The sequence below is a fragment of the Symphalangus syndactylus genome, chromosome 2, assembly GCF_028878055.3.
Source record: "Symphalangus syndactylus isolate Jambi chromosome 2, NHGRI_mSymSyn1-v2.1_pri, whole genome shotgun sequence".
NCBI classification, from domain to species: Eukaryota; Metazoa; Chordata; class Mammalia; order Primates; family Hylobatidae; genus Symphalangus; species Symphalangus syndactylus.
Genome location: NC_072424.2, coordinates 19,018,741 through 19,044,883, shown reverse-complemented (window position 1 = coordinate 19,044,883; position 26,143 = coordinate 19,018,741). Strand labels below are relative to the sequence as shown.

The 26,143-nt window shown below is 52.9% G+C and overlaps 1 protein-coding gene across 8 annotated transcripts in view; it reads left to right on the top strand.

The window, feature by feature from the left end:
* GRK5 (G protein-coupled receptor kinase 5) overlaps positions 1–26,143 on the top strand; it is a 248,281-nt gene that overhangs the window by 200,741 nt on the left and 21,397 nt on the right. For all 8 annotated transcript variants that reach the window (XM_055247300.2, XM_063625175.1, XM_063625163.1 and 5 more), the window contains 4 exons: positions 14,764–14,864; positions 16,582–16,674; positions 21,709–21,772; positions 22,720–22,860. In XM_055247300.2, coding sequence (XP_055103275.2) covers positions 14,764–14,864; positions 16,582–16,674; positions 21,709–21,772; positions 22,720–22,860 — 399 coding nt within the window. The remainder of the gene's footprint in view (positions 1–14,763; positions 14,865–16,581; positions 16,675–21,708; positions 21,773–22,719; positions 22,861–26,143) is intronic.

The window sequence follows — 26,143 nt, the reverse complement described above, 5'->3', positions numbered from 1 at the left end:
CAGCAGCATTATCCCAATGGCCAAAAAATGGCAACAACCAAAGTATCCATCAACGGATGAATGGATAAGCAAAAGTGGTCTATCTCTACAGTGCAGTGTTCAACCATATAAAGGAATGAAGCGCTAATACATGCCCCAATGTGGATGAACCTTGAAAACATTATGTGAACTGAAAGAAGCCAGATATAAAAGGCCACATATTGTGTGATTCCATTTCTATGAGGATCTAAAATAGACAAATCCATAGAGGCAGAAAGTAAGTTAGCATTTACCAGGGGGCAGGTGGGAGGGAGGGAGTAGGGAGTTGCTGCTTAACAGGTACAGTGTCTGTTTGGGATGATAAACATTTTTGGAACAAGATAGAGGTGATGGTTGCCATGATGAACCTAATGAATGCCACTGAATTGTACACTTTAAAATGGTTGAAATGGTGAAGTTTATGTTATGTCTATTTTACCACGATGAAAGAAAAAGAGCAAGAAAAGAGTGGGACGTAAGCTGGCCTGTCCAATGCTGGAGCCTGTGATCTTTCTCTTCCTCTGCGTTGTCTTCTTGAAAGTTAACCAAAGACAAAAGTTCCCACTGAATCAGCTTCCCAGGTGTAGCAGGGGGCAGGCAGTAAGGCCGGGGAATGAGCAAGCCCCGGAGGCAGTGTCGGGCTGACGTCCAGAGGCTGTGCATGCCAGTGCCCTCCGGGGCCCAGCCCAGCTCCTGGCCCCCAACCTGGGCCTCGGCTTCCACTTTGCCCTGTGTCCTTAGCATCTTCTCACGTCACAGTCTCCTGCGCGGCATATTTCATGACTGTGTAATTGTCCTTCAAATAGACACACCCCACCCCTCACTAACCTTTCCTGGAAAACAAATTGTCTTTGCCCACAGCCTGATTTCATCTTGGCGCCTCCTGACGCCCTTGAGGCTGATGTGCCTTGCTGGAGCTCCTCAGAGCGGGCCAGGGCAGGCCCATCTAGGTCCTTTTTCCTTTCTCATGACCGTCCAGGTCAGAAAATTGGAGGTTCCTTTGATGCTGGCGGAGCTGGCTCTGCCTCTGACCCTGTCCTTAATGTGTGTGCATAGTGTTTCCTGCCCAGAATGCCTCTCTTTGGAGTGGCGGCAGACAGAAGACTCAGCCACAGGCTTCCTGAGGGCACCCCCAACTCTGTCCTGGGTGGGCAGTGATCCTGGTCCCTGTGGCTTGGCAGGCCCTCCCCATCCGTGGACCTTGGGCAGAGAAATAGCATCACGTGACTGAGGTGAGGGGCAGGTTCTCTTGAATTTCCTGGCTCTTAGGAGATTCCTGCCCCCTGCTCCCCCACCCCTTTATTTCCCAGCCCCAAGGAATGAAGTCTTCACTGGAGAAAAATCCAACACGATTTCAGATTGAGGAGGGTGGTGGGTGTTCTGGAAGATGGAAAGTTGGTGGGCCCTGCCCTCGCCTCTCATGCACAAAGAATGAGGGACACTCCCCACCGTTTCCCCACCGTGAACATCCCCAACACCTTAGGGCCTGGGCTCCATGTGTCAGTGACCTGCATGTGGTTGCACTGGCCCAAGCGGAGCTGGCTGCATGCAAACCACTGGCCAGGAAGAATCCCACTCCTGCTGCTGCTCCTGCAGCTGCGCTGGGTCCCGCGAGCCCCCGTGTGCGCGGCCTGTGTAAACAGCGCGTCATCTCCTGTTGCACACTCTGGGCCTGCGGGTCATGACCAGGGATTATCAAATTGACAGAGCTCAGCTGGCCTCTCACTCCACGTCCGGGCACATTGCATTTTGTTAATTATTGTCTTTTGCTTTTGACGTAAAGGGTCGGGGTCTGGGTCAGGGTCACTGTGTATTTTCCTTTCCTTCTCATTAAAGTTGCCCAGCTCTCAGGGCCCCCAGTTAAATTCTGCCAGCGTTTAAAGATGTCTTCCCTCGCTTCCCAACCCCTAAGCGCCCTTCATCCTTATTTCTGTGAAGCCACTGGATTAGCAAAGGAAATGTGGGTCAGGATCTTTCAAACCCAGTCCATTTTCTTTTTCGTGAAGGGCTGCAGCTATTTCTGAAGGGCTGGGTTTTTCTACTTTGTTGGCCCAGAGAACATGACACGCTGGGTCTCAGGGTGACCAGGTCAGCAGAGCACTGTGAAGGGGCTGGAACCACCCCCCATCCTTTGCAGCCCCAAGGCAAGGCTTGCTCCCGGCACTTCCCAGCCACATGGCCCTCACTTGGTTGCTCATAGCCCTGAGCCTGCTGTCTGCCTGTGATCCTCAGTGCAACCCTACCATCTGAAAGCAGTCTAGAAAAGTGTCAGTTCTGCCATTAGGAAAAGTGAATGCATCCAGAGCTGTAGTCTTGGAAGAGTTCCTAGTGCACAAATGGCATGAGCTGGAGGATAGAAGGGTCCTTCCTATTGCCTGGCTAAACCCCCTTTACCCTTTGGGCCATGATCAAACCTCTCCACAGCCGTGGGGCCACCTGTGTCTAAAGAGGCCACCTCTGTGAGCGCTGTCTCCTAGGTGCTGAGGGGCTGTGACTTGCACTCTACAGCCTGCAGTCCTTGCTGACCTTGAACTCCTGCTGTTGGCCAACAGAGTTAGTCTCTGAGGTCCTTAGGGTGGACCTCATGGCCTGGGCACAGAATGGGCACTCAGGGAACCTGTATGGCTGATGGACCCCAGCTGAAGAAGCTTTCTGACTGGTCACTGGAGCAGTGGCCTCACCTCCACCTCTGCTCACAAAGACAGCTCCCATGCCTTGAAGTCTCTTCCTGGCCTGGTGAAAAACCCAGCTACCCTCATGGTCACCACCAAAGAGGTACAAGAGATCCTCAGCCAAAGAATTAAGGAGCTTGCAAGAGTGGTGGTGTGTATCTGCACCATGATGGAGTCACAGGCCTTTTGTGGGCGCCGGTTACTTCTGAACACTGTGTCATGGCATCACTCCCACTTTCTCCTCCACCAGACACACGATGCTGCAAAGAGTCCTGTGAGCCCCTTAGACTCTAGGTCTTTGGACTGTTCACCGAAGAAAGATAAAAATGGCAGACTGGATGCTATCTTCCTAAAGGCATCATGGCCTCTGGAAGGGCCCTGGAGAGGCCCCTTTGAGGGTTGGAGACAAGGGAAGATCCAGAGTTTCTTTGAGGGGGGACTGAGGCTTAAATAACTTGCTGAGCATGCTTTTTAAGAAAAAGAATAGGAGGTTAGGTACAAAAGTGAATATTGAGAATGAGAAAAGAAATCACAACAATTACTCAGGCCTTGGAGATTCAGATCCTTTTCATCTGTGACCTCAATTTCCCGGAAGTGCTTCTGTAGAAATGCTCTGTCTCCCAAGATAGAGCATTCTGTAGCTCCTAGGACTACAAGTAAAGGACTACTCCATCTCAACAAACAAACAAACAAACAAACAAACAAAACCCTAAAGCTTCGGCCTCCTCAGCTTCATTGCAGATCTGCTTTTTTTTTTTTTTTTTTTTTTATAATAGAGTCTTGCTCTGTCGCCCAGGCTGGGGTCCAGTGTTGCAATCTCGGCTCACAGCAACCTCCACCTCCTGGGGTCAAGCAGTCCTCTCGCCTCAGCCTCCAGCATAGCTGGGACTACAGGCGTACACCACCACGCCTGGCTAATTTTTGTATTTTTAGTAGAGACAGGGTTTCATCATGTTGGCCAGGCTGGTCTCGAACTCCTGACCTCAGATGATCCACCTCCCTTGGCCTCCCAAAGTGCTGGGATTATAGGCGTGAGCCACTGCACCCGGCCTCAGATCCGCCTCTGGTTGGAGGCTGTGCCCACCGTCATGGGAAACAGCATCACCTTCCTTTGAACTCAAAAGAGGCACAGTGAGTGCCTTCCAGCTTTGATCACAAGGACCTCTACCCACGGGCTGTCGGTCCAGTGTGTCTCTGCCCAGCGGGGCTGTGCCTGGCACAGTGCCCAGGCCATGCAGCCCATCACCTTGGCTGACCACGAGGACACCCTGGTGAAGAGCTGGGGGTGCTTGGGCTGAGGGCTGCTGGATGTTGGCATCAGACCCAGGGTGGAGGGAGGGACAGGCCGCAGCACTTTGCTCGTGAGCGTGTGGCTGGGCTGATTTATTTTCTCCCTAGTGACCCCGAAAACAAAACCCTGCCTTTTTTCCTTTGGTCTCTTCTTGTCTGGGGCTTGTGGATCGTGTCTCCTGCCTGGCCATGGACAGAGAAAGGAACTACTCCAGACGGACGTGAGGGTGTGCGGCAGTGGCTTTTCCACATGGCCCTGAAGGTTTTGATTAAAAAGGTGGAAGAATGGTGCTTTTTCTTCCTGTCAGCCAGACCTTAAATCAACCCTCAAGTGAGGAAATGCTCTCTGCGCCTGTTGCTCAGCAAACCTTTTTCTCTGGTTGTGACCGTATGAGCATGTTTAATTGCAAGCCAGGGTTTAGGGTTGGAACAGCCCCCATTTGCCCCACCACCCTCTGCTTTCCCCACCCCAGACCCTGTCGCTGCAGCTGGGTGAGCAGGGCTGAGTGAGCTCACAGAATCGGAGCTCGGCGAGACGAGGGGAGCTCTTGGCCGTGTGAAGAGCATTTGGAGGCCTCCTGCTCACCTGGCCTAAACCCCTGATTTTACAGATGGTGACTGGATTCTTGGCAGCAAGTGGCAGATACTTACCTCTCAGTTGCTCAAACAAAGGGGGAATTTACTGCAGAGATGAGGAGGAGGGCATTCTCTCCTATGGTCAAATGAAACCATGAGACCGACACGGCGGTACCTAGGCTGGGAACCCCCGAACCAGGACACTTCTCCCCCACCCAGCAACCCTATCCTACAGTTTCTGCCTGAGATGGCCACGGCCCCTCCATCTGGTTTTAATTAAGAAAATTCCTTAGAACTGTGATTGGCCCAGCATGTTACAAAGGCAGGAGGCAGACCAGATGACCCCATAAAGGACCTTCTGGTGGACAGACCTGCTATTCTTTATCTCCTTCTTTCTTGCTGTGAACGTTCACACGTGCACACAGGCGCGTGCATACACACACACTTATCCAACAAGCATATTGAGCACCTACTATGTGCCAGGAACATCATCAGTTCATTCAGCAAAGCAGAGTGGAGATATTGCAGGGTTTGGAACTGGGCAGGCCTGGATTTGCGTCTTAGGTCCGCTGCTTGCTAAGTGTTCCGTCTGCGGGCATTTGCGGAACCCCCGCAGCACACCTCGTGCTGTGCAGCATTCCATCTTGATGAGCAGGAATGGGACCACACTCCTCCTCTTCCCAGAGCTCTCTAGGGCTCAGTTTCCACATCTGTGACCCCGGAACAGTAAGCCCCCACCTCACAGCGTTGTTCCGGAGAGCAACAGAAGTAAAAATTTATGAGAAAACCCACATCAAGGCCCAGCACAACGCCTGCTTCTCTCAGGGGCCGTGACTGTTGGGCCAGCCCGTCCCTCAGGCACCCACAGCGGCCTCCAGCCCTGGCTCCTGCTGAAGACCCGACTCCCACCCCTGCCCCCACCCACGCCAGGCTTCCCGTAGCTGACGCAGATCCCCTCGAGGAGGGTCAAGGGGCGGCCAGGGTATGGTTGTGGGAGTGTCCCTCCTCTGTTCCCGCCCCGGAGGAGAAATGAGGGTGGCCCCCCAAGAAACCCCGTGACAGCAGGACAGGGCAGCCCCCTTGTGTGGAAGGAAGGGGACCCGTGGGAGCCCCTTTCTTCCAGAGAGTCTTCTCTCTCTCCTGCTCAGCTTTCCTGAAAGCTAAGCCTGTCCACGTTGGGAAATTGCAAATAGTTTACATGGAGAATGTCAGCTGCCCACATATGAAAATATACACATCATTAAGCCCTAAGTGCTTGCGTCTGGAGATAGTGCGGACAGTCTCCCGGGCCGACCTTTTGTCCGCTGACGGAACCATGGCTAATGAGCGCGGAGCCCTCAGTGGGATGTTTTCCTCTGCTGAAGTGAAGCATATGTTGGACGTTAGCGTGTGTGTGTGTGTGTGTGTGTGTGTGTGTGAGAGAGAGAGAGAGAGAGACGCATGACAGCACTATACAAACACCATTGGTCAAAACACGCAGAGTCCACCGCACCTCCTTATCCGGCCCCTATGGGCCTCCAGGGAGGGCTTGTTCCTCAACGCCACATCCTCCTGCACACTGTCTAGGAAGGAATGTGGCGTCCTTGGAGTACATGCTGGTGCTCAGGGATAAGGTTCTCTGGCCAGATTCCCTGGGTTTGAATCCTGTCTTTGCTCCCAGGCCAACTATGTGCCCTTGAGCAAGTTACTTAACTTCTGAGCCTATTTCTGCGCCTGTGAAGTGAGGATAGTAAGAATAATAAAACCTATCTTAAGAAGATTAAACAAGGTCACTCCATATAAAGCTCCTAGGACCTGGCATATCATAAGTGGGTGCTCAAGAAAAGGCAGTGATGGCCAGGTGTGGTGACGCATAGCTGTAATCCCAGCACTTTGGGAGGCTGAGGCAGGTGGATCACTTGAGGCCAGGAGTTCGAGACCAGCCTGGCCAACATGATGAAACACCGTCTCTACTAAAAATACAAAAATTAGCCAGGTGCTGTGGGGCGCACCTGTAATCCCAGCTACTCAGAAGGCTGAGGCATGAGAATCACTTGAACCTGGGAGGTGGAGCTTTCAGTGAGCCAAGATTGTGCCACTGCACTCCAGCCTGGGTGACAGAGTGAGACTGTGTCTCAAAAAAAAAAAAAAAAGAAAAAGAAAAAAGAAATGGCAGTGATAGCAGTGATGATGAGAATGATCGTAGCAGCCGTTTCCAGGAGGTGGGGCTGGAAGAACGGTCCTGCCTGCTGGGAGGATCATCTTGGATGTGGTTATGTCAGAAGCAGGTCCTAAATAACTGGGTGGGGTTTGGACATGCCATGAAGGGGTGAGAAGGAACGAAGGGACGAAGCAAAGGTCCAGTAGACAGAAAGCTGGAGCTCGCCCAGGAAACAGCCAGTGTGGGGCCAGAGCACTGGAGAGCAGGGGAAGGAAAGGGGAAGCAGGTCGGGCAGCGTGTCGGGGGCCAGGTCTAAGAAGCCACTAGACTTGGTCCTATAGGCAGTGAGGGCCGCTGATGCTGTGTGGTGCAGAAAAACTCCTTTGGGGACCATTGTGTCAAATGAAAGAGCAAAGAGTAGCAGAGACCTGTGAGGAGCCTCCTCAATAGTCCAAGCAAGAGAAGAGAATTCTCCAAACCAGGGCAGCCAGCTGGGGATGGAGAGGAGGGGGTGGGTGGCAGAGATGCCAGGGCTGAGATTGCTGGATGTGAGTGTTCCCAGCTGTGAAATGGGGACCAGCTGGTTTTGTCTGGGGCCAAGGAGGCCAAAGCCATGTCCTTCCCAGAGGGCTGGCTCAGGATACCTGGTTAAGGGCTTATACCACTCAGATCCATGCCTCCCAGTCAGAGGTGCCAATCCTGGCCCCGCCATGGGCCAGCAAGTGACTTGCAGGGGACCCCTTCTCTTAGTTTCCCCATCTGTGCCATGAGTGGGTTGAAGGGCTGAGCCCTGAGGGGTCTTTCCTGGAGGGTCCTCTGATCTCCACCTCCTCCTGCGCCATCTCACTTCTGAATCTCTGAACGAGTATCAGGCCTGTGTTTCTGGACAGTTCCTGGGGTGACACAGGGCAAAGGATTATTGGTGGCTCCTGGGGAGGCCTCTGGGTGTAGCTCTGGGTTGATTTCATGGCCTTTCAGTCCCCCTCCATCCCTGGGTGCCTCCAAGGACACCAGCCAAGTACAACTGATTCCATCTCCACCCTGACACTTGAAACAAGGATGTTAATGCAGGGAGATGCTTTGGGAACCAGAGCCTCAAACATCTGGAGTTTCTCACTGATGCAGGAAATGATGTCCCTTCCTCATGTCAGTCATTCATGGTGCAGAGGCAGGGAGCAGTGCTGGAAGAGCAGGTGCAGGCGCCTTGGCGACATCATCCTCAGGGCTGATGACTCAGCCACTGGTGGCTGCCCCAGGAGAGGGTCAACCTCAAGCTACGGCAGCATACCCTGTCAGCCGTTCCTGCTTATTTCCCATGATCCTCACTAGTCCCTCTGACTCCGAACAGTGTCTCCCTTTCTGTTCAGTGCTGACTCTGTCCTCCAGGCCCTGGCCGTGCAGTCCAGCTTCTCTCTCCTTCAAGGTCCAGGCCTGTGTTACCTCTCTAGGGCTCCCTCTCGAATTGATCTCTCTCTCTTTTTTTTCTTTTCTTTTTTTTTTTTTTTTTTTTTTTAAATTTGAGACCGCTTCTCACTGTGTTGCCCAGGTTGGAGTGCAGTGGCTCAGTGATCTCAGCTCACTGCAACCTCCGCCTCCCGGCTTCAAGCGATTCTCGTGCCTCAGCCTCTTGAGTAGCTGGGACTACAGGCGCATGCCACCATGCCCGGCTAACTTTTGTACTTTTAGTAGAGATGGGGTTTCACCATGTTGGCCAGGCTGGACTTGAATTCCTGACCTCAAGTGATCCACACACCTCGGCCTCCCGAAGTGCTAGGATTATAGGCATGAGCCACCGCACCTGGCTGAATTGATCCCCTTTTTCCCCTCAATTGTTATTGCAGAGGCCGTACTCCTCTGGTCTGAGATTATAGTCAGTTTGTAATTATTCCAAGTGTGCACACCTGGCCTCCCAAGTCTTTGGGGACCAGAAGGCTGGCAGGCCGGTGGGGTGAAGGAGCATAGGGAAGCAATGGCACCACCTTGTGGATGGCCTGCTCCGTGGGCCTTGGCTAAATGGGCGGAGGCAGAGCTGGGGTTGGGCTGTCTGTCGCCTGCCCTTGTGCTTGGGTCCCTCCCTCTGTAACGCCACTGAGGGTGGGCGTCTGAGCATCACCCTTGGGTGTGGTGGGTGATCCACACATGCTTCCCGGATCCAGTGCTGAGTGTGGTGCCCACTGGGGTGGCTTCATGCCCAGGCCTGGCCCCTGCCTTCCTCCTCAGCACCACTCCTCCACAGCTTGCCTCAGTGCCTGAAATACCCCAGATCATTCCTGCTTCAGGTTAAGCACAGATGGCACCTGTGAAGTGGCAGTTGACCTGGGAGGGGTGCGGCATTGAGCATTTGCTGTACCAAGGGGTGCTGGGGGCAAGGGATTAGCCAGCAAGTCATCCCATTCACTCTAAACCCATTGCTATACAAATGCAGCTTCAGGACAGGCCCCTAGCTCTTCTCTCCAACCACACTGCCACCCCAACAGTCTCATCTTTGAAAATTCCAAGGCCTCCCGTGCATTGAATCATTACTGGTCAGCAATACATCATCCACACATCATGAATATCCCAGAGGTTTCTGTTCTGATGGAACAGAAGATGAGAGAGGTGACCTATGCGGCATAATAGAGTTTAGAGTCACAGCAGCAGAGGATGCATGAGATGAGGACAAAAAGGAGGGGAGAGGCTTAGAGAGGAGTGAAGGTGAGAAGCCACCCTAGGCGTACTTCATCCATTTTGGTGGGGAGTCTGCCCTACTTATGTTCCAAGTGGTGGGAAGAGCTTTTCTCAGTGCCCTGTGGTGCCCAGAAAAACATCCCAGGCAAGCTTCATCTCTTGCTGCCTGAAAAGGTACATTCTGGTTATCACAGACATCAGGAACTGCCCGGATCCCCAGAACCAGTGGCATAGAGCAGAGAGTGAGTCTGGGCCATAGGGAAGAGGTGGTAAGAAGGAGTGAGTCATTGGGGGTCCCAAAGGGAGTTCCAAACCAGCATGAGCTCTGTCTGATCCGCCCGCTGGAACAGCAGGCAGCCTTGGCTCCCCTGGCCCAGTGCGGCTCCAGGTTCCTCCAGTGCAGGATTCAAGGTCAATTTCTCATCCCAAGGGGGAGGCGGGGCAGGTTCTTTTACCTCCAGGTGAAGGGGGCTTTTATACAGAAGAACCGGCTCACAGAGCAGGCAGAGTGCCCCAGCTTTAAGTTCACCTCTGTCCCTCCCCAGCTTCAGGGGGGACCAGAAGGGGAGAGTCCTTCACCAAAGAAGTGGGTGGGGAGCTCAGCACTGGGGAATGATTGCCAGAGGGGTCCTCACAGCCTGCAGTTCCTCGTGGCAGGCAAGGCCTTTCTCGTCTAGCCAGAGGGGAGAGAGCTCTCCAGCCAGCACCCCAGGCTACACAGCTGTGTCCCCCGGGCATATCTTGGTGCCTTCAGCTGTCCCAGAGAGATGGTTACGGAGCCCTGCTCAGGGGTAGCTGGGTGTCCCCCTGACCGTCATCAGAGTGGACTCTGGCAGGGCCAGGCTGGCTCCCCACGTTGAGGCTGACCACTGGGTAGCTTCAGCTGTGCAAGGCCACAAGGGGCAGGCATTCATGGTGGGGCCTTCAAGCAGAGAAACTCCCCTGCTCCTTCCAGTTAACTTGATCCTTTCAAAGAAACCTTGGTGCCCAAATTCACTGTTGTGTTAAAGTCAAGGTCTGCAGCTAGAGCTGTTTAAGGAGACCACCGGGTGACCTGAGGGGTCCTGGACCCCTGGGGGAATTTTACCAACGAGCACCACCAAGACCCCTTCCAACCTGGCTGCCTTCACCTCTGCAGGTATCTACAGGCCTTGAGGCCCTCACGCTTGGAGTTCTGTACGGTTAGACATTCAAGGGACATCTTTGATGGGGGGAGCGTGGCACCCCTGACCGTCAGCTCCATCCCAGAGGGACATCCCTGCAGGAAGAGCCAGAGTGCTGCCCAGCCATGGCTCTCCTGACACTCCTGAGTCCTCAGTGGAGTGAGGATAACATTTCTCTCTAGAACCCACCTGGCCTGTAGGGTTCCCCCCTCCCTTCCCCAGCCCACCTTATGGGCCCACCAGACAGGGATCTGAAACTGCATGGAATTCTGCTGCCTTCAAAGACCCAGAGGATGGATCCCAGGTGCTGAGCTGAGGTTACTCAGAACCCCAGAGCCCTCTGAGCTTCTGGGTGCCTTGTTTCTTACACGGTGTATCCGATCCGACACGCAGCCAGCGGAGGGCCTTCTTAAAGGGTCTCTCTTTGTAAGTGACTTCTCTGAACTGGAGGGGAAGGACCAGACATCCTCTGGTTCCATTGATGCAAATAATAAATGTCCGACTGCAACTGCTCACTTCTTACCCTCCTGGCAGGTTTGGGCTTTAGTTTCAGACACACTGGCCAGCAGCTTCTTATTCCCATCTTACTGGCAAAGGTGTCACTCCCTGGAGGCACTTGAAAGGGGATTGGGTTGGAATCGTTTAATCTCTTCAAGTCGAGCCAATGGTTATAAAGCCAGATGTTATTACCCACTCATTAACTCCCTTGTTAGGGCTTTGCCCTTGGGCAGAGCTCCCCTGCCAGCCAATCCAAAGTGTGAGAGTGGTGTGACTTCATGTACACCGCTGGGTCACCTCTAGACCCTGGACAATCCCCTTCTCCAATCTGCTGAGAAGGGAGTCCAGTTGGCTGTCCCCGCCTGCAGGTAGGAGGGTCAAATTCTGCTTTGCCCCTTACTGCGTCTTCCATAAAGCCTTTCCCAGATGACCCCAGCTCACGATGACCCCTCCCTTCTCTGAGCCGTGGGGCTCATTGTCTCGAGCTGCATCACTTGCCTCTGCTATGGGACCAAAGAGCACCCTGGTCCTCATGCTGAGCTCTGCAGAGTACCGGGGGCTAGGGTCAGACCTCATGGGTCCTGAGGGGATAAGGTGAGAGGGGGGCACAGGTGGCCCAGACAGCCCACTCCCTCCAGCCAGATCTCACTCATTAGACACCCAGCCTAGGTTCAAATCCCCTCTCAGGCACTTATTGGCTGAGTGACCCTGAGAAAATTGCTTAACCTTTCCGAACCTCAGTTTCCTCATCTGCAAAATGGACACTATAATAATAGCTACCTCAGGGTATGATTCAGTGAATTAATGAAGCAATGTGTTTAGCACAGGACCTAACTAGAGTTAGCCTTCAATATATGTAAACCATTGTTACCAATTAAATTATTTTTATAGGTTTTAAATATTGGGTCTGTGGATAAATTTCATTTGGAGGAGAAAAGTTTGCTACTAAAACAAACAAAAAAAACAAGAAGAAAGAAGGTTTGAAAGCCATTGAATTTCAACCAGCCCATTTTGTACATCACCATGTACAGTGCAACCGAGAGGCATAAGAATTTTTCTGTTAAGATATTGTACCTTATAGTATATCATTTTTGTCTTACTGGAGAAAAAGTATTTTGAGGTCAAAACCACACTGGTTCCATCTCTTTTTTCTTTTCTTTTTTTTTTTTTTTTTTTTGAGACAGGGTCTCACCCTGTTGCCCAGGCTGGAGTGCATTGGTGTGATCATGACTCACTGCAGCCTCGACCTCTTGGGCTCAAGGAATCCTCCTGCCTCAGACTCCCAAGTAGCTGAGACTACAGGCAAGCCACCATGTTTGGCTAATTTTGTTTTTATTTTTGGTGGAGATAGGCTGTCACTATGTTTCCCAGGCTGGTCTCAAACTCTTGGCCTGAAGCAATCCTCCTGCCTTGGCCTCCCAAAGTGCTGGGATTACAGGCATGAGCCACTGAGTCCTGCCTGGCTTCATCTTCATCTTTTAATTCTACCCCTGCCCAGCACCAGGTTGTGCCTGTGGTAGGTAAGGATGGGTCCTCCCTAGGTGGAAACAAAGGCAGAACCCTGCAGAATGCACACAGGTGGTCAACTCAGGTCCCCCTTCTGACCATTCTGTTTCTCCCCATGGCCCACCCTGCTGGCATCTCTATCTGGTCCTTGCTGACTTGCACCAGGCACAAGGTCATATCCTGGCACAACACATTGTATCGTGTTGCTCATGAACAGACAGCCAGCACCAGCTCCATGCCAGGCCTTGGGCCCTCCTGGACTAAGGGTGCCAAGCCATCAGCTCTCTCCTTCCTGAAGCATATTTGCCCAGGGCTCGGGATTTGTTCTGATACTCAGTTGCTCTGAAGTAGCCTGGAGGTACTGGTTCCCAAGAGACTCAGCTGCCAGAATTCCCAAGAAAGTTCTCCAAGTCTTAGAAGCACAAGCCCCCAGTTGTCGATTCCCAAATCTCAAAGGACGCTTCAGGCATCTCTGGAGCAGCTCCTTCCTGTTTCAGAGGGTGAGACGGAGGCACAAAATGGCCAAGGTCAGAGGCCGGGCCAGAGCTCAGGGTCCTGGCTCTTGGCCTGGGGCTCCTCCCATGACATCGAGCATCTTTTCTGCAAAAGTTGTGACCCATGCTCTGTGGGTTGCTCTTCTGTGTCTCCTGGGGCAGAGTGGGAAGGCAGGTGGGAGACAGCAGCCACTACCCAGGCTGCTGATGGTAACTGGGAAATGTGCTCTGAGGCTGTTGTTTGGTGGGAATGGCTTGGCCTGCACTTGGGTAAGCGGTGTTTACTGTCACAGCAGCTCGCATCCACACCGCAGGCTGCCCCCCCAAGAAGCTGAAGCCTCTCAGGCCTGGCTCAGCGGGGAGACCCTGAGGGCAGGGGTGAGCCTGCAGAGAGGGCTGGACCTAGAAAAGAAATAAGGAAGGAAGGGATTTGGACATTCAGAACCGTGGAGAAGAGAAAACAAGCCATTGATTTCATTCACCAAGGAGAGGCCAGCTGCTGCCTCAGGCGTCCCCTCCACCCCTGGGGATTGACACCCCCGCCCAGAAACCATCCAGTGGACTTAGCAAATCAGCCCCATAGGGAAGAGGAGGCAAGGCTTTCAGATTTCAGCATCCTTTTGGGAGAGAGCTGTGTCCACACCCCATCTTTCTGAGCCCACTCCCAGCAATTTTCTCAATTATCCCTGTAATTTATTAAAAACCCATCTCAAAGCCCAGCTGGTGAGTCAGCCCCTGGGAACAGCTGGCAGAGGGTGAATGGTGGGAGGAGGGGAGGGTGTGGGTGAGGCCTGCCCTGGGTGGAGCTGCCTTTCAGATGCGGCCGCCACTCCTGGGTAGGACACAGCAACTCTCGGAAATGTCCTTTCAAACTTAAAATACTCAGGCCAGCAGTTTAACCTAGAAAGATAAAGAAACAATGGTGGTGACATTTATTTCGTGCTTGCTACTACTGCCAGATCTGGGCCAAATGCCTTACCTGAAGTTTTTATTGATTTGCTCCAAGAGAAACTCCTATTCCTGATCATCTTCCTGACAAGAGTGAGGCTGAGCAGTTAAGACCAAGGCCACAGCTGCGAGTCACAGATCTGGGATTCAAACCCAAGCCTGCAGCTCCGGGGCTATAGCTCCCCTCCCCTCCTCACCCCCCTCCTCCCTCCTGAGCCTTCCCGTCCACCTTGGCCTGATCCAAACCCTTTCACACATGAACCTCGAGGCTGGGCAGGTGTTCATCTTCTCTTTTGCCCTCGGAGGAAAGAAGCCCAGCATGGCCAAGGGGTGTCACCAAGCCTGCTGGGGGCTCAGTGATGGGCTGGGTCACGCTGCACAGCCCCTTATGGTTGGGAGCATTTGCACACCCTGTCAGCTCTGACTACATGCCCAGGCCATGGGGACTGTCATTATCAATGTTATGCGGATGAGGAATGAGGCTCAGAGAAGCCAAGTGACCTCCATGAGGTCACACAGCCTATAAGTGGCACAGCCAGAAGTCTCACCCTGAACCTGGGCTCATTCACTACCTTCCAGCTCAGCCACCTCCCCAAACCACCAGTGTCCAGGTAGCCCTGAGCCAGGTGCAGGCTGGAGGAGGCAGCCAGTCACACGCTGGGGTGGAGACAGGCTGCCAGGTGTACCAGCACCTGGAGCCTGGCTGGTTCTTGGCCCAACACCTGTGGGCAAACCCGGCCACACTGCTGCTGGCTGCTCACTGACCACCTCCCTTCCCTTCCTTCTTCCAGTCCCCTGTTTTCATAGCCCAAGTTGGCCAAGACCTGGTCTCCCAGACGGAGGAGAAGCTCCTGCAGAAGCCGTGCAAAGAACTCTTTTCTGCGTGTGCACAGTAAGTGCCCTAGTCACCTGGCCTGTCCTCCCCGGGCTGCCCGGAGATGGGATGCCGCCGCTCTCCACCTGACCATACAGGGCACTGAGGCAGGTCTTCTATGCCTGACAGCTTCAGCCAAGTTATACCAACTGTTTGTATACTTCCCACGAAGAGAAAAAGATACCGAGGTGCCAAGTCCAAAGAAAACATCTACTGCAAAGGGTGTTGAAAGCAAGTGGCTTTCCAGGCTGTTGAGACAGAGGAATGTGCACATTTGAACCTGTCTGGGTGGTTTGGAAATCTTTCCCAGGGTCCTCAACCCCCACTACCGCCACCAACCAGAGCCAGTGCTACTGATGCAGGGGGCGCTTCTCAGCTGAACCCCATCACCTTGTCTGCAGGTGGCACGTCTGCCCCGCAGGGGGTGAGACAAGTCGATGGCCATGCTGCCAGCAGAGCACCAACTAAACACCCACCCCATCTTGCACACACACACTGTGAAGGCATGAGCACCGAGGAGCACACACAAGTACACACACACTTGCTGACACACGCACGTGCACACACACACACACACACAGGCTCATGAAAGCTCTCCAAAGCCAGGTTACCCCACATAGCTGGATGAGCTCAGGGGCTTTTTGTGTGCCCTTATTCAGCACCACAGACATCAACTGAGTACCTACCTGGCACTGTGCTGCGTGCTGGGGGATACCAAGGTGAACAAGAACCCAGTCCTGGCTTTCATGGAGTTTATGCAAGAAAAACAGCAACCTGCATGCACTTTGAGGGGAGCTGGGAGGGCCGTCCTGGGACCAAGCCCTGGGTTACGTGCTGGGGAGACACCCCGGTGGGCAGAGCAAGCTTGGTTGCTGCTCTCTTGGGGCTGCCCAGGAGTCAGATCCAACAGTGGGTGGGGTCTTGGTTGGTGACTCTGACCCTGAGGGAATGACCATCTTGGCTCCTAACGATGGCTTTCAGGTTTGGCAGGACACAGATTCTGACATGCCCCACCTGCGTAGTCCCCTCCCTTCCCCAGGCTCCAAGTGCCTGTGCTAGATTACTCAGCGTGTCCACTTTCTAAAGGGAGGAAGCTGCCTGCAGACAGTTTCAGAACCTGCCCTGATGGCCTAAGACCCATAGAGATCCACAGCATCCCAGGGCTCAGCCTGGCACCTGGCCCACAGCAGGTGACCAGTAAATTCCACTACATGCATAAAAAACTCCCAGTGGCTTTGCTAGTCCAAGACCAGATCCAGAGCTGCGGTTCTGAGGGGCTGTGGTCCCACCCTTCCCCCAACCACCCACCACCCCTGATTCCCAGCCCCTCATTAAGTCTTCGTCTGTTCTCAGCTTAAGGTCACTTCTTCAGAGAGACCCCTCTACCCTTCCAGTCCCCCCGAACTCATTCATGATAACATACCTCTGGGATCATTTATTTCATGTTTGCTATTCACTGTTTGTGTCCCACATACAATGCCAACCCCTTGCTCCCAGCTATATCCCAGGGCCTAGAACAGTGCCCAACACATGGCAGGTACCCAACAAGTGTTGGCAGGGCCAACCAATTTCATATAACCCCCAGTAGAATGGCAGGACCTCTGGCCAGACGTGCTGCATCTGCATAGGTTGAGAGGCCCTGTTTGCTTGCATTTCCAAAGCTGGATACAGCTTTGCCCCTGTGTTTGAAGATCGGGATTATAAAATGTTCATCCTCTTGTTCCGTCTGCGCTAGGTCTGTCCACGAGTATCTGAGGGGAGAACCATTCCACGAATATCTGGATAGCATGTATTTTGACCGCTTTCTCCAGTGGAAGTGGTTGGAAAGGTGAGTCCACCACACCCCATACAGATCAGGGAGGCAGAGGGTACACATTTTTCATCTGAGAATTCATATAAAAATCAGTTACCTCTCATGGGCTCATGTTTAAAACAAAATTAACCTGACTCCCCGTTGTGTATTCTAGAAATGCTGTATGCTTATTCAAGCACACACACACACAAACACACATTCACGCAAACGTAAACAGCATCTTGTTCTTACTTTTTTTTGCTTCACTGTCTTTGGGAATTCTTTCTCTGTCAGCAAATAAAGAGCTGCCATATTCCTTAGAGTAGTTGCACATCCTTGATTTAATCCAGTGCCCTGTTGATGGATATTGAGGTGGTTCTCCATTTTTCTGTGTGCAGCCCTCCCTAAATAATAAATAGCTTTATACATAAATCTTTAAGTACTTCTGCAAGTACGTCCAGAGAAATTCCTAGCAGAGGAATTTCTGGGTCAGAAGGCCCCTGATTTTAAACCGTGAGTGCTGTTAAGCTGCCGTCCAAAACAGCTGCCCCTGACCTCCAGTGCCACAGTGCCCGAGTGCCTGCTCCTCAGCTTCATCAACGCTGTTCGCATCTTTTCCTACCTCGTGAGTGAGCAGTGCGCTTCCTCATTGCTTATTTTCTTGTCTCTCTAATAATGGGGGAGACCAAGTGTCTTTTCCTGGGTGCTTGCTGTCTTATTCTCTTCAAAGTACTCGCCCATGCGTGGCTGTGACTTGGGCAGATGTGTCCCCCTGTGACAGATGAGGAAGCAGAACACAGGACCTGACTTAGCTTCCCAGCAAGCCAGCAGTGCTGCCGACGAGGCCCCAGCCCTGAGCCCCCAGCGCAGTGCTCCGCTACCTTCACTGGCCCAGGATTTGCAGAGCGGGGCGATGCCTATGTAAAATCCATGCCGGGCTAAGCTGGTAGACAAGGGTGGGAGCCTCCCCTCCCACAGCCCAGAGTCCCTGTCCCCAGAGGCCTGGCATGCACAGCCATCTGGGGGCATCCGGTAAGAAAGGAGCCATCCACTGCTGCCTGCCAGCCCCACAGCTGGCTGTGTCCCCAGTAGACACTCAGGAAGCTGCAGGCCAGGAGCCCCTCCGAACCCCATTCACAGCCCTTCCCTGCCTACTTCTGGAAACCCAGCAGAAAACCCTTGGCTCTGCAGCCATGGATAGGTGGTTTCTCTCCACCTGACTGGTGGGGATGACAGTGTGACCAGAGATGGCCTCCTTAGTGGCCGCTGTCCACCCTGCACAGGCACATGATGGCTCCAGGAAAGCTTGAGAGGCAAAGGATTGGCCTAGACATCTACTGAGGGCACCAGAGCCCCTAGTCTGGGTCCGAGTCCCGCCTCTGCCTCTTCCCAAGGAGGGTCCTCAGAAAGGGTCACTCACGACTCCACACCTCAGTGTCCTCATTTGTAAAATGTGGATGATTGTGCCTGCATTGTGGGCTTGGACTGAGGAGGAGATAAGATAAGCACAACACCTGCTGGAACAAAGCAGGTGTTCCACAAAGCTCAGCCATTTGGCCACAGGAAGTAAACTGCTGAATGCAGTTGTTGCGTCTATCACCACCATCATCACCATCACCACCATCATCAGCATCACTGCTGTTATCAATATCCCACCGCCATCAGCAGCATCACCGCCATCATCAGCATCATCGCCATCATCAGTATCACCGCCATCAGCAGCATCACTGCCATCAACAGCATCATCGCCATCAACATCACCGCCATCAGCAGCATCACCGCCATCAGCAGCATCACCGCCATCATCAGTGTCACCGCCATCGTCAGCGTCACAGCCATCAGCAGCATCACAGTCAACAGCATCACTGCCATCAACAGCATCACAGCCATCAATATCACTGCCATCAACAGTATCACTGCCATCATCAGCATCACTGCCATCATCAGTATCACAGCCATCAGCAACATCACAGCCATCAGCAGCATCACCGCCATCATCAGCATCACCGCCATCATCAGCATCACTGCTGTTATCAATATCCTACTGCCATCAACTGCATCACCACCATCATTAGTATCACCACCATCATCAGCATCACTGCCATCATCAGTTTCACTGCCATCATCAGCCTCACTGCCATCATCAGCATCACCTCCATCATCAGCATCACTGCTGTTATCAATATCCCAGTGCCATCAACAGCATCACCACCATCATTAGTATCACCACCATCGCCAGCATCACTGCCATCATCAGTATCACCGCCATCAATGGCATCACCACCAGCTTCAGCATCACCACCATCAACAGCATCACCACCATCATCAGCATCACCGCCATCATCAGCATCACTGCTGTTATCAATATCCCACTGCCATCAACAGCATTACTGCTATCATCAGTATCATCGCCACCATCAGCATCACTGCCATCATCAGCCTCACTGCCACCATCAGCATCACCGCCATCATCAGCATCACCGCCATCAACAGCGTCACTGCTGTTATCAATATCCCACTGCCATCAACAGCATTACTGCTATCATCAGTATCATCGCCACCATCAGCATCACTGCCATCATCAGCCTCACTGCCACCATCAGCATCACTGCCATCATCAGCCTCACTGCCATCATCAGCATCACCGCCATCATCAGCATCACCGCCATCAACAGCGTCACTGCCATTAGCCCCACTTCACCAGGTCTGATACTGGGAGGCACAGCCAACTCTTGCTGGAGGGTCAGTCCTGATTCTGACAATTACAGGGCAGTCTAGTGGAGCTGTGTTCGCAATGCCCGTGTCCCGTTCTGGAGCCCTGGGCTGTGCAACACACAACCCCAATCTGTGCCCACCTTCCCAGAGTGGCAGTGTGGGGTCAGGATACAGAGCATGGGCTGCCTAGACCCCAACTCCAGCCCACCACTACCAGCCAGGGCCTTGAGCAACTCATTTCACCTCTTGAAGCCTCAGCGTTCTCATCTGCAGAATGGGGACAATAATGATCCCCGCTCCCTGAGGCGGTGTGAGGATTATAGAAGCCCCCATGCGTGCTTGGAGCAGTAGGTATTGTTACTATAGAGACCCCCAGAGGGGGGCATGCCCTTTATTCCTAGGAGTTCAAATAATGTCATAACACTAGTTTACAAAGAGCCTTCCGCTGGATGTAAGGCCTTCTCATGATCATTTTCCTCAGAGGAGTTGGAGCAGCCTTGGGCCACTCAGCAAGGGCCTGGCAAGGCTGGAACCTGAATCCAGAGGCCTCCTCCCAAGTTCATGGGCCTTGGTCCACCCAGCACTCCATTCCCATAGCAGCCTTTGTCGGTGGTCACTGGCTTTCCTTTTTCTTATCTGCACCAAGCACATGAAATGGAGAAATTGTCCTTTTCACTCTGTGGCCTGATTGCAAAGAAGTTAAGAGTTCACTTTTTGAAGGCATTAAGTTTTTGGAGCCTGTAGGGCAGGACCCTGGCCTAGGAATGCCCTACATATCGGATAGCACCCTGCACAAGATCCTGCCCGGTTGGTGCTCTACTGCTGAAATAGTCAAGGGGTTTTTTTCCTCCCAAGGTTAACCAAGAAATTCCTGGGAACTTGCATTACACTCATTTCCCCCAGCAGAGAAGTTCTGTGGAGATGCCAACCAACCGTTTCTCCTCCATGCATCGTAAACTGTTAGGCGGGCCGCCTTCATGTGGTTTCTGGGTGCGGCTGTAGGGAAGGCTTCCCAGGGCCACGTGGTAGAGGCAGGCGTGTGGCAGCTCTTCCCTTTGGCTGTCCAGCCGCTCCTGTGCAGAAGAGCGGGATACCCGCAGAGGGGCAGCTCTGTGCTTCGGTGGGGATTGGGCCCTGCGTCCTGAGGAAGCACTGGTGAAGGGAGAAGTGAGCCATGGCATGCAAATTCAAGATGGGGTGCCAGAGAGTTCCCTGGCTTTTCAGGGCCTTCCTCAGAGTGCAGCTGTGGTGCCACAGATATGATTTCCAGGGAAGACTCATTCGTTCAAGAGCTGCTGCGTGACTGAAGGCTCCCTGGTCATCCTCAGCTGACCCAGTTCTTTGGCCCAGTTCTGCCTCGATCCAACCCCTGCCCTGATCGGGACTTTTGAGGAGTTTAGGGGCAGGAGTTTAGTCCCGGAGAGCCAAGAGCCAATTTTCACGTTTTAAGCTGATTACTTGTAGCCAAACAGACCATCAATGCAAACCACAAGCCCTCTGCACCGTGTTGTCCTTTATGGCAACTAGATAGGACCATGTCTTTGCTTAATCCAAAAAGTGCCATCATGCCTCATGATCAGAAGTTCTGTCTGATTCAATGTCATAAATGGCATTGGCTCATTAAAACGAGGAGTTGGAAGACGCAAGGTGATCATTACTTCCAATCCGATCTTGGCAGGCAGGATCTTCTCATGTTCCTCATCTATGTGGGAGATATAATAAAGGGTCCTCAGTGGTGGAAAGGTTGGGAACCAGTGGTAAAGATCCCCAGGACATGATTTGAAGACTAGCACCCTCTGCCGCCTCCTGAGGCCGGGTCTCCTGGGCCAGCAGCAGGAGTGCCTGCAGGAAGGAATAGGCGATGCCCAGGACAGGAATCACTGCCATCCTGCTGGGCAGGCTGAGATGCACAGGTGTAGGGAGGGCTGTGACCTCCTTCGTGTCCTTTGTGGGACGCTGGTCCTCTGTGGCTCCTGGCCCCCACCCCTTCCTGCACAGAAGGCACAGCTTCCTTCTGAGTTTCACTGCATGATTTGCAGAGAGAGGAGAACCACATGGAAAGTGTGGTCAAGCATCTCTGTGCTCATGTTTTTCAAGCTTTCTGAGCAAGTGAGTCCTGTGCATCCCCCAGCTTGCAGGGGCCTGGGGGCCGGGGGGCTTGGGATTTGAACACTCAGCTTCAGACTAAGTCCTCGAAGGTCCAGTCTCCAGCGATGATTCCTGGGGGGGTCCCTGGGGCTGCTGTGGGGCTCCTGGAATTACACCCCACCCCAGCTGCTCTCAATGTGCCGCTGTTTCCTGTGGATTTTGAGTCTTGGCACCATGAGACCAGTGTGGGATTCTTCTTTCTTCCAGGCAACCGGTGACCAAAAACACTTTCAGGCAGTATCGAGTGCTGGGAAAAGGGGGCTTCGGGGAGGTGAGTGAACATTCATGTTTTTAATTGAAGTTCTTATATTCAAGTCACCTTTCCTGTCCCTTCTGGATCAACCTAAAGGGTCGGTGCAGGGGTCCCCCGGGGGCACCAGTGGCTCCATGTGGGCCCCGGGGGCAGTGAGGGTGGGGGAGAGTCAGCGGCCTTGGGGCTATCAGGTGTGTCTAAGGTGGAAGGAGGGTGTGGAGCTGGGCAGGTAAGACAGAGGGGCTCTCCCGCCCGCCTCGGGCAGGGTCCAGCCTGCAGAGGACAAATGGGCAGCCCTGGTCGTGTGTGGGGAGGAGATGTGAGGGCGTGAGGAGGCTGGGCAACCTTGGCCGCTCAGTGCCTGGATGCCCCTGTCATGCAAGATTTGAGATTTTGTTGTACATTATCTGATCTTCCCAGCATGTGAGGCAAGCCTTGTTATTCCCATTTTAGAGATGCGGAAAACTGAGGTCCAGAATGGTTAGGTGAGCCAGCCAAGGGCACACAGACAATGTGGGGCAGAACTAAGACTTAAGCCCAAATGCTTTGGTTCCCGCTTATCTGGATTATAAAGTCAGGGTTCTTGAGGGTCTCCTATCACTGCTCCCCAAAACAAACTTCTCTACCAGCAGCCGGTAGGAGAAAATCCTGTTGCCCTGGGAATGGAATGGTACTTGGGGCCCCAGTCAGTTATCTAAGCCTTGGTGTGAGTGGCTCATTCTGCCCCTTCCAGGGCTGGGAATCCTTGAAGAAGAGGAGGAGGGAGGGCAAGGGCCCAGGACAGCCGTAGGTGCCAGGCCAGGCATCATCGGGTCCTGGGAGCCTGGAGCACCCATGAAGCCAGGCAGGGCCGGCTCTCACCCCATCCATTCTCCACCTGGGAGCTCTGTGGTCCTGGCCTTGGAGGAGCTCGGGGCAGGCCTCCACGGTGCTCTTGCCACCCTGGTTTCTTTCTTGCACTGCAGGTCTGTGCCTGCCAGGTTCGGGCCACGGGTAAAATGTATGCCTGCAAGCGTTTGGAGAAGAAGAGGATCAAAAAGAGGAAAGGGGAGTCCATGGCCCTCAATGAGAAGCAGATCCTCGAGAAGGTCAACAGTCAGTTTGTGGTGAGTGAGCATCTGGGCCCAGTGACCGGCTCGCCGTTCTGTGGACTGGGGCTTCCCTCCCTCCCGAAGGGCGTGGTCCTCTAATGCAGCAGGTCCCCACCCCGGGGAAGGGGAATGCCAGCGGCAGGGCTGAGCTACAGAAAGGCAGCAAGACATTCCTCCATCACAAGGCCCCTTGTGGTCAGTTGTGGCTGGCTTTGTCCCATCCTCAGAGCCGGCCAGTGCCTGGCTCCCTGCTGTGTGTGAGACCGACGCTTCTGTTCTCCTGGACCACTTTGTAAACTCCTCAGTGGACAAAGCAAGTTCACCTGGGCCCAGCCTGGGAGCTGTGGGTTCCACAGACCCTCTAGGCTGGTGCCATCATGGTGGGGACCTTAGTGCCAGCATCCTGGGATGGCACTATCAAGTCTGTGTGCATTGTGTTAGTCAGTCTAGGCTGGGCCCTGCTGCAGTAACACATTTGCCCCAAACCCTAAGTAGCTGAATACAGCAGAGGTTCATCTGTCACTCACCTGAAGTCCAATCAGATTGGGCCACCCTCCTCCATCTAACAGCTGCCCCGTCTGGAGCCTTGAAAGTGAGTGCTAGGGGTTCCACGCAGAGACTTTCCACTGCCTCTACTGGACAGCTGTTCCTGAGTTTCACCCACAGTCTGCTAGCTGGAACCAGTCAACACAGAGACAAGTTAGTTTCAGGGAAGGCTGGGAAATGTGAAGTGCATGGATATTTGGTCAGCTCTAATATCTTCTGCTACATGCTGTTATAAAAAATAAAGCTGGGTGCAGTGGTACATGCTTGTAGTCCCAGCTACTCAGAAGGCTGAGGCAGGAGGATTGGTTGAACCCAGGATTTCGAGGCTGCAGTGAGCTATGATCGTGCCACTCTACCTCAGCCTGGGTGACACAGCAAGACCTCATCTCTAAAAATAAATGCATGCATACATTAAAAATAATATATACACAAGGTAAAAATTTAAGCAGCACAGAAGGATATACAATAAAATGAAAAGCTTCCCTCTTTTAGTAATCACTCAAGACATGTTTTATTCATGTACAGGCTTTATTATTTTTAGCCAATGGGATCTTCCTGTTCCTCTTATGAAGGAATGTTTTTCCCTTACATTGTAGATCTGTTTCTCCATCCAGACCTCTAGTCACACCCCTTTTTAAAGTTGGGCATCATTCTCCTGAAGAGATAAAGCATAATCCATATAGTCAGTCCCCATGAATGGAAATTGTTTTCCATCTTTAAACCACTACAGGGCCGGGCACGGTGGCTCACGCCTGTAATCCCAGCACTTTGGGAGGTCAAGGCAGACAGATCACTTTAGGTCAGGAGTTAAAGACCAACCTGGCCAACATGGCAAAACCCCATTTCTACTAAAAATACAAAAATTACCTGGGCATGGTGGTGGGCGCCTGTAATTCCAGCTACTTGGGAGGCTGAGGCATAAGAATCACTTGAACCTGGGAGGTGGAGATTGCAGTGAGCTGAGATCATGCCACTGCACTCCAGCCTGGGTGACAAGAGTGAGACTTCGTTAAAAACAAAACAAAAAACAAAACAAGCAAACAAAAAACACTACAGACCAGTGGCACTCCAAGAGGATGGAAGTTTGCATTTTGGGATCTCATCCCAGGCCACCCCCAGCTGCCAGCCTTGTCTGGGGTACAGGTGTGGGCAGTGCCATGGTATGTGGAGATGAGGCAGATGAGGCTAACTCCAGCCATCATTTCAGCCACGGGCCTTCTTGAGTCCAGAACCTTCCTCCCCACCGCCAGCCCCTTTAGCAGGGACCCCTGGATGCTGCCTATGGAGCCTTGTCTCTGAAGGGACGGTGCTGGCTCTGGCCACGGATGGTGCTGGCGGGTTCTGCTCGGGGAAGAGGATCATGTGACTCTCAAAGCTGGGTGGCATGTCTTTAAGGGCCTTCAGTTATGATGGCTGCACCTTCTTTAACTGTGCCCCATCCATGGCCCCAGCAGGGAGTTCCCACGGTGTCACCTCCTGGAGCCCTTTCTTGGTGATCACCTGGGCAGATGTGGGAGAAAGGGGACACTGCAGCTGTTGCAGCAGAAGCACAGTCCCCATGAGCTTGCTCATCCTTGGCTGCCATTTTGTCTCCTTTCCTCAAAAAATAGCTGATGTTGATGCACCAGTTTTATGGCACAGCCAGTTCCCAGCCTGGCCCACGATGGCCGGGTTTCATGTGTGCCACCTCCCTATGTGGAGAAGGATTACCTTCTGTTGTAATTTGCCCCTCCTTCCCCACCATGGCCTTGCTTCACAGAGCCTTGGGTGTCTGGACTCCACCAGCAGAGGACTAGACCCCCCTCTCTTGGTGGTCCCTTGCCAGGTGGACCAGTGTATTAGTCCCATTTTCACACTGCTGATTAAGACATAACTGAGACCAAGCAATTTACAAAAGAAAGAGGTTTGATGGACTTACAGTGGCTGGGGAGGGCTCACAATCATGGTGGAATGTGAAAGGCACTTCTTACATGGTGGTGGCAAGAGAAGAATGAGAACCAAGTGAAAGGGGTTTCCCCTTATAAAACCGTCAGATCTCATGAGACTTATTCACTACTATGAGAACAGTATAGGAGAAACTGCCCGCAATTCAATTGTCTCCCACCGGGTCCCTCCCACAACACATGGGAATTATGGGAGTACAATTCAAGATGAGATTTGGGTGGGGACACAGCCCAACCATATCATTCTGCCCCTGGCCCCTCCGAAATCTCATGTCCTCACATTACAAAACCAATCATGCCTTCCCAACAGTCCCCCAAAATCTTAACTCATTTCAGCATTAACTCAAAAAGTCCATACACAGTCCAAAGTCTCATCTGAGACAAGGCAAGTCCTTTCCGCCTACAAGCCTGTAAAATCAAAAGCAAGTTAGTTACTTCCTAGATACAATATGGGTACAGGCATTGGGTAAATACAGCTGTTCCAAATGGGTGAAATTGGCCAAAACAAAGGGGCTACAGGCCCCATGCAAGTCAGAAATCCAGCAGGGCAGTCAAATGTTTTTTTTTTTTTTTTTTTTTGAGACGGAGTCTCGCTCTTTCACCCAGGCTGGAGTGCAGTGGCGTGATCTCGGCTCGCTGCAGGCTCCGCCCCCCGGGGTTCACGCCATTCTCCTGCCTCAGCCTCCCACGTAGCTGGGACTACAGGCACCTGCCACCTCGCCCGGCTAATTTTTTGTATTTTTAGTAGAGACGGGGTTTCACCGTGTTAGCCAGGATGGTCTCGATCTCCTGACCTCGTGATCCGCCCG